This window comes from Canis lupus, chromosome 26, assembly GCF_011100685.1.
Source record: "Canis lupus familiaris isolate Mischka breed German Shepherd chromosome 26, alternate assembly UU_Cfam_GSD_1.0, whole genome shotgun sequence".
NCBI lineage: Eukaryota > Metazoa > Chordata > Mammalia > Carnivora > Canidae > Canis > Canis lupus.
The window spans coordinates 9,636,733-9,650,851 of record NC_049247.1 but is presented as its reverse complement, the minus strand read 5'-3'; the positions used below and the strand labels follow the sequence as shown (position 1 = coordinate 9,650,851).

The 14,119-nt window shown below is 41.7% G+C and overlaps 1 protein-coding gene across 4 annotated transcripts in view; it reads right to left on the bottom strand.

The window, feature by feature from the left end:
- Positions 1–223: 223 nt before the first annotated feature.
- MAPKAPK5 (MAPK activated protein kinase 5) overlaps positions 224–14,119 on the bottom strand; it is a 39,030-nt gene continuing 25,134 nt past the window's right edge. For 3 of the 4 annotated variants that reach the window (XM_038575115.1, XM_038575113.1, XM_038575116.1), the window contains 7 exons: positions 9,676–9,756; positions 6,961–7,148; positions 4,814–4,934; positions 2,486–2,616; positions 2,105–2,226; positions 1,011–1,115; positions 224–671 (listed from right to left, as the gene is read on the bottom strand). In XM_038575115.1, coding sequence (XP_038431043.1) covers positions 577–671; positions 1,011–1,115; positions 2,105–2,226; positions 2,486–2,616; positions 4,814–4,934; positions 6,961–7,148; positions 9,676–9,756 — 843 coding nt within the window. In that variant the 3' untranslated portion in view covers positions 224–576. The remainder of the gene's footprint in view (positions 672–1,010; positions 1,116–2,104; positions 2,227–2,485; positions 2,617–4,813; positions 4,935–6,960; positions 7,149–9,675; positions 9,757–14,119) is intronic. The other variant, XM_038575114.1, reaches the window with a different exon arrangement.

The window sequence follows — 14,119 nt, the reverse complement described above, 5'->3', positions numbered from 1 at the left end:
AAGATATGACAAAAAAGAAATGCTACCACTTTGCCCAAAATAATTAGGAACAAGAGAAATGAGGGCTCATCTCCCTGTCTCTTCCATTATGGGAATTTGTATCCTGTGGATTTCAGCAGGCAGTCTGCAGTATGGATCCACAGAAGTTTTTTGGCACCAGAGGTAATCTACCAATAGTGCAGAAAGCAAATACACAGGGCAAGTGAAACCAGATTCCACAGTACTTGGTTCAACTGTTTACTAACAGACAGGTCAGTATAGTCAGTCCTTTGTCTACCACTGGCAAATGGTTTTTGTACATTTTATTACAAATAAAACAATCTTGTTTGACAATACCATCTGTCATCTTACAAACATATGAGAAAACAGTCCTAGAGTAATAGTGTATCTCTAAGAACTGAGCTTTTCTTAAAAACAAATGAACTATACTATGAGTAAGTCCTGTATCTAAATCTATACAGTGTCTTTAAGTAATGTGGAAATGAAATTATGATTTATTAATTTACATAAAAATTACTTTATACATTAAAGAATAATTTTTCAAATTGTTAAAAAAAACAAAGTCTGAAGCTGTCATTATTGGGATTCATGGGACATGGTTTGTTCTTCTATCACCTGCTTCACAATTTCTGCCAGTTTTAGTCTATCGACTTTATCTGTGAATCCACGACCTGAAATGCAAAAAAGAAAAAGTCAGTCTCCAAATGTTTGGAAGGGAGATTCTTGACAAGAACCCAATAACGGAATCATGTGATGTATGACAGGGGATCTGCAGGATTGAATTTGCAGCACACAGTTTATCTGAACTCTGAAACTCAACAAGTGAAAGAGCCAGACATCTAGATACACCTGTGCAGCTAATGTAGGACTAACCCCCGTCGTCCCATAATACTCCGCTCACTCTCTAGCCTCACTTCACCTCAAAACAACCCCAGCCAGCCCCCAGATATCCTCCATGTTCTACAAATAATCACTCTCTGCATCCACGGAGAAAGAAAGAAGGTTCCTACCGTTCCAGCTGAAGCTTTGCAGAGTATCTCTTAGGAGTTTGCATTCCCGGTTATACTTCCAAGCCTCCTGCATTACTTCATTCAGCTTTTCATCTTCATTCTCTCCTATTGATAAAGATGAAGAAGTTGTGTCTTCCTGTGGCATCATGGGATTTTAAGGGTCAGAGATGGAAGGACATGTCTAACTTGTTGAGAAGTGATGAGTAAAAGTGCAAACTTTAGCATTGTTGTTACTACTAGTGCCTACACTACACGTAGGCCACTTCTGGGCTTTGCACTCTTCTACTCAGATAGCCTCACACAAATCCTCGGATGTACCTAGGGTCTTAGCACTAGAGTCTGGGAAGTAAACAGAGTCAGACTCTGCTGCTGATTAAAAACAGATGTTAACCTAACAGACCAGGAGAGGACAGAACAAGGCTGAGTGGACCACCTTCTTTATCCTACTAAGCTCATTTCTTTGGAAGCTATCTAAGTACACTATGTGAATTCTCTAAAAACCCAAGGAATGTAGACAGCCTTCTGGCTTCCTACTTGAAGCATCTCATTCGTCTGCTGAGAAGAGCCCATTACACTCCACCAAGTGGAGAGAGACCACACTAAAACAAAGTTCTCACTCAAAAGGAGACGTGTACAAGTCACACTCTGGCCATGATACAACTTGGGAGGTGCTCTCTTTATATTCACAAATTAATGATAGCCTTGTACTCTAAAGGCTCTGGAAATGCTTCCTGTTCTTCACACGCTGATCCTGTCCACATTTTCCATTCTTCATCTTCTATCCTGTGCCTTCGTTAACAAATTAAGAAAACATAAAACTGCATGCTGCACCAGACACAGGCAATTAAACCTTAACTAGCAGTTTTAGAGAAAACCAAAGGAGGGGCACAATTTAACCACCTTTCTGAGCTCCCGCTGCCCTCTCTTATTTTAGTGGGCACAGAGTAATTTATATAATGTACTTATTTTCTTATAACACAAAAATGAAAAAGAAAGCCTCAAATTAAACTGCTCCTTCTGTCATGTGCACACGTGCACGCGCACACACACACACACCCCACCCACACATACGGAACATTCATAAATGGCGTGACCTTTACCAGCCTGGGGGAGAATACACTGAGCAATCACATCTCGAAGCTTTTCCAAGGCAACATTTGAATCCTCAGCTCCATTCTCACGGTCATGGATATAAACACAGTCCTTTGGCTTGGTGCTTTAAAAGTTTGGGAGAGAGGAACAACAAGGTGAAACCTCAAAAACCAATTCTCCACAGTTAACTCTAAACATAAGGCAGCACATTTTTCAGATAAATAATTAACTATTGAGTGTCTCTAACTTCTCATGCTATTTAAAGGGGTTTACCCTTTCTACCCTCTTAAGTAGCAAAAGGGCAAACCACTGGCTGTTCTTTCAGAACCCTGCGCTTAACCATGCGGACCATGAAGGAGAATCCACAGAATAAGCTCAGTTACCCGAGTAATTTCCTTTTTCTCAGAATAGGATTGTTCACAGAGTGCAGGGGTTTGAGGCTGACTTTCAGATCCTGGATTCTCATGTTGGCCAACTGTTCTGCGTGAGCCTGCTGGATTCCCGCAACCACCGCCTGAATGGAAACACTATGATCAGTTTTCACCTCATTTCAGGGCACCAAAATAGCAAATCTAAGAGACTGTGAAGGAGAAGCTCCAAGAACTAAAAAGACAATTGCACTTTTACACTGGCAATATACAAATTTTGAATAGCCAGAGCAATCTTTTCGAAGGCTCAGCAAGCCCAGGGAATACCAGGCAAACCAAGGGCCATACAACAGCTAGCACCTTCTTCCCTGCACAGGGATAGAAATGCAAGTAAGAAATACTAAGACTCACGTTCACCGTCATTGGCAAGAGCAAGTCTAAAGAGAGGCGTTTATGTACATCAGGGAAAAGGCTGGCAAGCTGCTGCCTGAGAAGCCTTCCACAGTGGCATTTATTCACTGCCCCCCCCCACCTTCCCCCCTACCCCTTGGTGGACAGCCCGGGTGGCTCAGAACCCCAACCACTTCATATGGTAAATAAGTAGGTCCTCAGGAACTCATCTACAAGTCAGCCAAAATCCTAAAGGATTTCTTAGATCAGCACATGGGGGTTACAGAATGGCTTTCCTTAAGACCTTGGAATTGCAGAAATAAGATTGCTTTCTGGAGTTACTGTAGAATTAGTGTATAATGAAGCCAAATATGAATATGCAGGATCTTAATGAGAAAGAGTGGGCCCTAGGCCTATAAGGTGTAACTGCAAGGTGACAGTATATTCCCATTTTTAAAGAAATGATGGGGTCATGATGTGGGTTGGCTAACTTTGAAGTGTAGAAAAATGGCCACATATACAGATGTTGAATAGTGTCCATTCTAAGCCCTGCCTAGCAGATGAAGCCTGAGCTCATAACCTTGAGCTATTCTCCTCTTTTTGGTTGGGCCATCACTGATAAGGGTGATGTGAAGATCCAGTATAGTCAGGGCCAGCTATTATAGTTCCTTTAAACGAATTCAGACTCTACCTAAATCTACTTGCATGCTTAACAGGGAACTACTTTTTAAAATTGTCAAATTTTATTGTTGAAATTAAAACAAAAAAATTATATAGAATTATATAAATAATGTAATATGCATCTCTAAATACCTTCCGTGTGGCGGGCAGCCCCAGTGGCTCAGCGGTTTAGCGCTGCCTTCAGCCCAGGGTGTGATCCTGGAGACTTGGGATCGAGTCCCACATCAGGCTCCCTGCATGGAGCCTGCTTCACCCTCTGCCTGTGTCTCTGCTTCTCTCTCTCCTCTCTGTGTATTCTCATGAATAAATAAATAAAATCTTTAAAATAAATAAATAAATAAATACCTTCCGTGTGGCCAATCTCTTCCCAAAAATTAACAACTGCCTCTCAGTTATGTCCTACCAAGACTTAACCCCCTCTGTGTACTTTTAAAACCTGGCACTACCACATGTATTTTACTGACTTCCCATTAATGTACCCACAGACGCACTTCAGTCTATAGTTGATTGCTCCTGTTGTTCACTATACTTGGGCACTGGGACGCCTGGGTGGCTCAGCAGTTAAGCGTCTGCCTTTGGCTCAGGTCGTGATCCTGGAGTCCTGGGATCGAGTCCCACATCGGGCTTCCGGCATGGAGCCTGCTTCTCCCTCTGCTTGTGTCTCTGCCTCTCTCTGTGTGTCTCTCATGAATAAATAAAAAATCTTAAAAAAAAAAAAAAACTATACTTGGGCACTTGTCTATTTAAATTCCTTAAGGCAGCTCATGCCTAAACATGTGAAGAGGTTAAAAACTGCCATGCAGTAATTAATAAATATGAGGGGTTTTGCCTTCTCTTTGGGAACCTTTCCCTAATTACAGCCCTTCAAAGATATTCTCTTTTTCTGAATTCCTAGTGCGTTCATAGAAAATGTAGCATGCGAAGCTAAGATGTCTGCAATGTTCCTTCCTTGTTTCACATAAATTGGTCTTTCCAATTGTCTTATTTAAGCCGCTGGGGAAGGAGGTTGTCTCTTAGTACTCTGTGCCCCCCAACCTCATAGCACAAATATGGAGAATTTGAGTTTTCACTTAGTGTATATTTACCAGGCCTTGATCTGGTCTTTTACTCCAAGAAGCTTTAATTTCAGACCCTGATTTTCAGGAAAGTAGGGATATGTCTCTGGGAAAGACTGAGTTCTCTGCATTACTCTGCCTTTAACCCCTCCCTGAGCCTTGTCAGCACTCCTTCTCAACAGTCTTTTTGGTAAACAAAATAAGCATCACTCAAAACCTTATCCATCATTAGTTGAGCAGAGGGTAACACATTATCCAAGGCCTCAGTCGAGTTGAGCCACGGGTGGTCCAATACTCCTTCGATGGTGAGTCTTTCCTCTGGTTTGACCTTCAAGAGCCTGTGGAAAAAAAAAAGGCCAACAGGGCTGCTGTTCATAGTTGCTTCCAAAGGACCAGGAAGTTCTGGGTCTGGTTTTAACCAGCTCCAACTTCTGATTTTCCACCAACTCCTATAAGCTAAGGTTTTCCATCTGCAGGTAGGGGTGGAGATGTAGTCCCTAATCCCTAGTGGTGAGGGCACTGTGTCCTTTAGTAGTCCTTTCTACACTAGGCAGAGTGAAATAAAAATGGTAGAAAAAGGCTTAATCCAGTGATATTTCAGACTGAGTTCTAGGCTCGGTAAGCCTACATACAACTTCTTGTTCTTGGCACTTGAATCTCCACATGCATTTTTTTTTTTTTAGGACAGTGGGCTCCAATTTCCAAAAGGGATTCAAAGTGCTCTTTTGGCTGACAGTGACTACAAAATTAGTTGAGGGGTCATGTGGTTATGAAAATCCAGGTTGCTACTTGTGATAAAGCTATTAGATGTCACCATATGACAGGACATGAACCTTTTATTCCAGAAACATTCAAAAGCCAAAAATCTAGAGTCTCTGATAAGGGAGATGGCATTTCCTTCTAAGCCAAATGTATTGCTCTATACCATCTGCTTTTTGATCCTACTTCTTCACATCTTGTCCACTCATACTCATGTTTTGATGTAATTCTTGGCTCATCTCAGCATGTTCCCTGGGCTTTTTAGTCCCTCCTTCCAACTATGTATCCTCCCACTGTAAACGTCAGAGTCAGGACAACATGCACACTTGCTCTTTCAGATACTCTGCAACCTTCTGGATCATTCTGAACAAACAGCTTCAAATTCTAAAGAAAGAATTATTTAGAAAAGAATCCCAAAGCTGAAAGAAGATAATGTCACTCTAAGGACAGGAAATACATTCTATAGAATTGACAAAGAACCACTTAGAGGATATTGATGTTTTGGTTAAATAGCTGAGAATATGATATGGAAACAGCATGAGAAGACAAATGAAGCTTTAAACATTGCCTCCACACTCCTAAAAACTTTTACTTGTATATTTTAGAAACTAGTCTGTCTTTATATATATAGATCTTTGGGGATCCCTGGGTGGCTCAGCGGTTTAGCGCCTGCCTTCAGCCCAGGATGTGATCCTGGAGTCCCAGGACTGAGTCCAGCATCGGGCTCCCTGCATGGAGCTTGCTTCTCCCTCTGCCTGTGTCTCTGCCTCTCTTTGTGTGTCTCTCATGAATGAGTAAATAAAATCTTAAAATATGTGTGTGTGTGTGTGTGTGTGTGTGTATCTCCTTAACCAACAGAACAAGCTCACTATTGAAAAGGAGGAATCTCTATAGAGAAATGGCTGTACTGTCAGGAGAAAGCTCCCAGGCACTGCCTCTTTAATGCTCCTCATCACATTACAGATGAAGAAACAAACCAAAAGAGGAAAAATTACTTGGTGAACACCAAGCAGTAGGAATACCAGAAGAGTGCCCCAAATCCCAGGCAGCTAAGCCTCCCACACAGGTGGGCAGGAAAAACAAATATACGTCAAATTTAGGTCTGACTTCTTGCTTAGTGCTTCAGGTACCAAAGGTCTCTGTCAACTCTGCCTCATCTACTCACTAGCACAAAATCTTCTAAATCAATCTTAGCAGTGGGGAGGCTAGAGCAGCCACCTACCCCCACAGCAGCAAAGGAATGAAAAGCCAAAACGTCATTATCATCTTAGCCCGAGTTCAGTTCCTGATGCCATGTCTATTCCACATGACTGGCTAATATGCAGGAAGGGCACAGCAAGGGGCTTCCATTTCAGGTCCTAAATTAATGCTCTGAGGGACCCAAGTTCACAACCCTGGGGACAAATTCTAAGAATACAACAGGAGAGAGCAAAGCTCCATTTTAGGTAGGTGTGGACATGAAGAGCTCTCATCTCAGGCTCCAGGTATAGATTTCTACAATGTTCCAATAGGAAGGAACATGCCTGGAACACCAGTAACTTTTCCCTTGTGCTTCACCACCTTAAAGCCTCCTTGGCCTCCCCACTCCCCAGCCTGGGGACTCACTTCCTCACAACATCTTTGGCCATCTCTGAGATCTGGCTCCACTCTTCTTCTGGGAACTCAAAACTGCCTGTCATGATCTTTCTCCGCATATCCTTTGGAATAGTCCGGCTGTGGTGTTTGGAGTAAAAAGGAGGGTATCCGCACAACATCACGTAGATAATCACCCCTAGGGACCACAAGTCACAGCTCTGAAAGGAAAATGAGAATTGTCACTTATGGCAGAGGCACAGCCCCAAAATAAAGCCCGCAGGACCAGCCCAGAAATAGCCCCTGACATACCCAGGCTGATATCTCCAAAAATCACCTCACAGAGACTGGAAAAGTTTCAGGAAGTCTTAAGGGAACTAACCTTTCTCTCCATCATATGTTTTCTATGCCACCAACACTATATATATATATATATACACACCAGCACACAAGGCCAGTCTAATGTGAAATAAACAGTCACTTTTATTCTCACTGCTCAGGCCCAAGCTAGTAGTTGACCTGGGTACAGGTGTAAGATACTTCACCTCCAGCCAGAGAAATAACAGAGATAAGTCAACTGGTTGGGAAACATGTACGCTGTCAACCTGAGCAAGGTTGAGGCTGCAAGCACAAAGCAGCTAAGACACAGGCAGGCTGACCCCATAAAACAGCACAAGTCATTTTATAAAGGCCCAAAGCAGTTTGACACAGATCAGGAAGAGGCACTAGAGGGAAGAATAGGAGGTCTAAAAGCACTCCTCTGGCCACAGATGACTCACTGTACCCATCTGCAGGACCATACACCATTCCTGGAGAAGATACTCTGAAAGAAAGGAAACTGCCACCAACTATTTTGTCTGTGGGTACTAAGGTGCCTTCATGGGCTACAGTCACAGCATGATTATTAGTAACAGACTCGTAGACTCGTAATTTAGTTAAATGCAGCTCCACCTGCCTCGATACTGGGTCTTCAGAGGTTTCAATTCAAACCTATCTTGAGTCACCGGACAAAAGCAGTGTCTGTCTGCTTGAGAAAGGAAGCCAAAGGAGCCTGTTATTGCAGCCACATGCTATTTTCATACCACACAGTGTCCTGATGAGAGAAGCCTAGAAAATGGGATGTCTCAGCTACTCCCACCTATGTTTTGGCATCATACTAATCAGTATTTGTAGATGACATGACCTATGCTACAGACCACAATTTAAAATTATAAAGGTGAGGCGCCTGAGTGGCTCAGTCAGTTAAGCATCTGCCTTCAGCTCAGGTCATAATCTGGAGATCCTGGGACAGAGCCCTGAGTTGGGATCCCTGCTCAGGGGGGAGTCTGCTTCTCCTTCTCCCTCTGCTCCTCACCATGCTCATACTCTCTATCAAATAAATGAAACGTTAAAAAAAAAATTACAGAAGTAAAAGGAATCTTAAAAATAGTTCAAATCCCTCACTTTCCAGACGAGAAAACTGATACTACTTTTTGTTTTTATGAAGATTGATGTATTTAACTTCTAAAAACTTAATTACATCCTGTTATGTATTTTTGTTAAAAATTTTATTTGCAAATGTAGCAGTGTTCATTTAGCTGCCAATATAAAGAGGATTATCTCTAATATATATATACATATATATATACACACACATATATATATACTCAAAAATAAAGGAGCTGTTTATTTCAACATGCTACTCATCTGCAATGTGTAATTTTTATGAATGCCATGCTAATGCATGAGCACCACTAGGTTCACAAAATGGAATAGGAAAAGAAGACAAAAAATACTTGTGGAAAATAATATATCACACAAGAATCCATTGCATTCATGCTGAGAAAATTTTAGTGAGTAAATTAATGTCATTTAAGTGCTTCTACCACTCCTTTCCTGTGTACATTAAGAAGCAGGAAGCAGTTTCTGACTCTGATGCCGTAATCAGCATAGTCCTCAAACCTTCACTACATAAGAGAGCTGACCATGGTTTTGAGTTTGTAGGGTAATAATGGCAATGAAAGTAGATGTTTAGGGTTCTGGTCACACTGTGCCAGTGACAGTGCAAAGAACAGGGTCCTGAGTGGCAGAGGAGCCTGTGTTTATGTGTGTGCATGTGTGCACATGCTTAGAAATATGTGGGACCCAAGAAGAGCTGGCCTATTGCCTTTTTACCACCCTCGGGTCCCTCTGTCATCTATATTCAGCCCTGAGTCCCCAAGCAGCATCATTATTTTTCTGATCTACTCAGCGACTCCAGGGCCTGCTTTAAGAGGTCCTAATCCTCTTTGTTTTAGAATAGAGATATTTGATGTGTAGGCCACAGACTGAGAACTGTAAGACCAGGAACACCTGCTGTATGTTGCAGACACTATTCTAAGTTGGGTATTTTATGGGAAGAAAGACTGATACCATAAATGGCCATGGAATGTTCTGAGAAATGGCCTCTACCTGAAAAAAGCAAGACAACCACATCTTTTAAATGTGGTCAGTGGACTATAAACTATCCAAATAAATAACCCTACAAGTGACCATTGCTCTTGGTTCCTGCTGCAAAACCTCAATTGTTATGAACCTTATTTCATATTTCATCAGACAAAAAAACCTGAATTCCAAGTACTCTTCTGCATGTGTGGCTGCTGCCAGCCTTTTGGGTAGGAATATTAAAAGATAAGAATGGAATTAGTCACATTCCCAAAGGACCACAAACACCTCACAGGAGAATAGGGGCTACACCTGAAGGCTGAAGGTAAGTGTCTCTTCCCCTACCTTGTTATAAGTGTAGGGTGTTGGCGAGGTAGGTATGATGCCAGATTTCTCCTTCTGATGCCTTCTCTGTGCCTCCAATACCTGTCAGAGTCAGACCAAAGGGGACAATTTACTGAAAACAACACCAATAACCTAAAACTTGAGAAAGAATGCTGAAAAAGAATGCTGAAAGAGGGTAGACACTAGCAGTTAACAATGAAAAAAAAAAAAAAAAACCCTCCAGAAAACACAAACTTTCAAAAACCTTTTTTCCCTCTTACAACCAGCATATCAGTGTTTGCCCAGGTCAAGGACAAGAGGATCAAGTCCTTGGAAGAGATTTAGCTCTTCTTCCTGCCCATCAAGGCATCTGAGATCATGGACTTTTTCTTGGAGACACAGATATCCCTTACATGTGTATAAAAGCAGAACAGTGCTGGCCAGTGGATCAGGTTCAAGGTACCTGCTGCCATCAAGGACTATAACAGTCATGTTGGTCTGGGTGTTAAGTGCTCAGGATGCAACCACTGCCATCCATGAGACCATCATCCTGGCCAAGCTCTCAACTGTCCTGTGCAGTGAGATCCCTAGGGGAACAATGCTGGCATACCCCACAGATTCCTTGCAAGGTGACAGGATGCTGTGACTCTGCACTAGTTTGCTTCCTCCTCACACCCAGACCCACACTACTGTCTTAGCCCTGTGCCCATGAAGCTGTTGATGGCAGTTGTTGACAGCTGCCACACCTCAGCTAGGAGCTTCATTGTCACCTGGGCCAACTTTGCCAGAGCGACCTTCAGTGCCATCTCCAAGACTTACAGCAGCTTCACTCTGACACTCTGGAAAGAGACTGTTCACCAAGTCTCCGTGTCAGGAATTTACTGATCACCTTGTAAAGACCTACATCAGAGTCTCCATGTGGAGGACCCAGGCTCCAACTATGACCACCACATAGTGTTTTTATACAAGAATAAGGTGAATTAATTAAACCTGAAAAAAGAGGGACGCCTGGGTGGCTCAGTGGATGAGCGTCTGCCTTCGGCTCAGGACATGATCCTGGGGTCCTGGGATCGAATCCACATCAGGCTCCCTGCAGGGAGCCTGCTTCTCCCTCTGCCTATGTCTCTGCCTTTCTCTCTCTGTTTCTCATGAATAAATATTTTTAAAAAAAAACCTGAAAAAAGAAAATGCCATTTATAACAGCATAAAACATAGTAAGAATAAATCTAATAAAGATGAGAAAGATCTATACACTGAAAACCACACAAGTATTGCTGAGAAAAACTAAAGGCAAAAATAAATGGAGCAATACAGCTTGTTCGTGGGCTAAAATGCTCAGTGTTGTTCAGATATCTGTGTTCCCATATTGAACCATACCTCTAAAACAACCCCAGTCAAAATCCCAGCAGGGTTTTTTGTAGAAATTAACAGCTGATTCTAAAGTTTATATGGAGGGGCACCTGGGTGGCTCAGTCAGTTAAGCATCTGCCTTTGGCTCAGGTCATGACCCCAGGGTCCTGGGATCGAGCCCCACATTGGGCTCCCTGCTCAGTGGAGAACCTGCTTCTCGATCTCCCTCTACCCCTTATCCCAGTTTGTGCTCACTCTCTCTCTCTCACTCTGCTCTCTCTCAAAAAAAAAATAAATAAATACAATCCTTAAAAAAATAAAATAAAGGTCATATGGAAATGCAAAGAAATTAGAAACAACTATGAATAAGAACTAAGTTGGAGAGCTAACACTACCTTATCTCAAGAGTTATAATAAAGCCACAGTAATCAAACCAGTACGGTATGGATATAAAGACAGACACGAAGATCACTGGAACAGAACAGAAAATCCAAATTAAACCCACACATATACATTCGATTGATCTTTGACAAAGATTCAAGAGCAATGCAGAGAAAGAGAATCTAAGCAGTGTACATAGGGCTCACAGGAGTTCAGCAGCGTGGATGAAATTTATGGAGAATACCAGCTGTAGGGAAGGTACCCAAAAATCTGCATAAGGAACCCTTTGATCTTTGACTAAATATAGTAAGTTGCACATAATAGAATAAGATTCCATGAGGCCAACAAAGCAACCAGCTATTAGAACCACCACCAGGGATCTCTAAGCTGAGAGTAATTCCAATGTTACAAAAGTCTAGGAGATATGTGAGGTCCAACTAGCCAAAGTAAAGAGACCTTATTGATCATTGGGGCATCAATAGGAGACCAGAAATTTTCCTCTAGATAGCAGGGCTGAGGTAGCCCTAGGATCAAGCCTAATCTAGACTTGCCCTGGCAGAACTGAGCAGCAAATTTCAAGACAACGAAGTCAATCTGCATGTAACTTACCACTCACCAAAACAATCTTTAATACTTTAAAATGACAACAAAACCCCAACATTTACCAAGATAATATTACAGCATCCAGCATCCAATCAAAATTTAAGATATTCAAAGAAGCAGGAAAATGTAATCCATAACCAGGAAATATGATCTATAACCAGGAAGGAAAGAAATCAGTCAATAAGCAGACTCAGAAATGGCAGAGCTGTTACAATCAGCATACAAGGATTTAAATATGTTATTAAATATGTTGAGGTACTTAAAGGGAAACATGAACAAAATGAGAAGGGAAACATGATATAAATGTGAAATGATGAAATTCACAAATTAGTGCAGAAGAAAACCTAGCAATAGAACTTGGCCAAAGTGAAGCAGATAGAAAAAAAGATGGGAAAAAAAAAATCATGGGAGTGCCTGGCTGGCTCAGTTGGTAGAACATGAGACTCTTGATCTCAGGGTCTTGAGTTTGAGCCCCACATTAGATGCACATTACTTAAAAATAAAATCTTAAAAAAAAAAAAAAGATCAGAACTTCAGTACTCTGTATGATCTAACACACATGTAATTGGAGTCTTAGAAAAAAGGCAGAGAGGACAAGCAGAAAAATGTTTAAAGAAATGTCTGAAAAATTTTCTGAATTGATAAACACCATAAACTAACAGATCCAAGGAACTCAACAAACCCCTAGCAGGAAAAACAAATACCTACACCCTAGTCAAACTGCTAGGACTTGTTTCTGTTTAGAATGTAGAAAGCTGGAGTGTTACTCCCACTGTAACAGCAAGGAAAAGCTAAACTACAAAATCTCACTTTTCCTGAACCCTACAGATCAGAGGTCTCGAGGCAATTGAAGTACCCTGCAATCTAAAGAAAGACCCTTCCAGGAAGAGGCAAGATGTGAAAAATGGCTCATCTATGACAGAGCCTGGGAGTAAGCACTATAGCATACCACACGAGTAAAAAGAATTCAGCTAAATTTTCAGGAAACTGCTAAAGGCTAAGTGTGGGCTACCATGAGGGGTTGGCAGACTCTGTAGGAATCACAGAAACAAGGGGAATCTGCACCCCTCACAGATTCTTCCACACAGACTTCTGCCACATGCTCAACAGGACCCCTGCACAAGAAGACTGGGGCTGGTTCAGAAAACATGTACCTTCCCATCCTTAGCTGTTGTCATCCTCTGCCAGGCAGGCAAGCATAATCTACTGCTAGGGGAGGAGAAAGATTGTGACTCGAGAGCCCCTCTGAGGCACAGGTGCACAGGTGCATGCATAGGCACACAGGTGCAGCCAAAGCTAACAGTGGAAAAGGAACATGAAAATTAAATAAATAAATAATACCCGCTGGTACTCCCAGCCCCCACACTAGGCACAAGGCAACAAGAGAGGGATGCCAGTGGTGCACTGAACAGAACCATAGCAACAAGAAAGCTCAAACTCAGCTCAACTTCTGAGCAGACTGACTCAGCCACCTACCCCCTACACTAAATGACTAACAGCAGGTGCAGCAAGCCCACTTCAAGGCATAACTACTATTCACATCTGTCTCTACAGATTCTAAAGATATTTCAAAAATTAATAACAGATTACCATAATTTTATGCCAATAAATTCAACAAGTAGTCAAATTTCTTGAAAAACGGCTAAAGAAATAAAAAATTCAACTAATCTATATACCTATTTTAAAATTGATTAAATCAGGGATGCCTAGGTGGTTCAGTGGTTAAGCATCTGACTTTGGCTCAGGGTGTGATCCTGGGGTCCAGGGATCAAGTCCCACATCGGGCTCCCTGCAGGGAGCCTGCTTCTCCCTCTGCCTATGTCTCTGCCTCTCTCTCTGTGCCTCTCATGAATAAATAAATAAATAAATAAATAAATCTTTAAAAAAATGGATTAAATCATTTAAAACTTTCAATGAAGACTCCAAACTGTTTCAGCAATTGCAAAACTGTTTCAGCAAATAAACCAGGATACATTTCCCAACTGTCTAAGGTTAGCATTATCCTAATACTCTGAAAACAAGCAAACACATTATAAAAAAAGATTATAGACCAACATCTCTCTTGTTTGAAATCATTAACAAAATACTAGCAAATCAAATCAAGCAAGAAGATAAATATATCATGACTGAG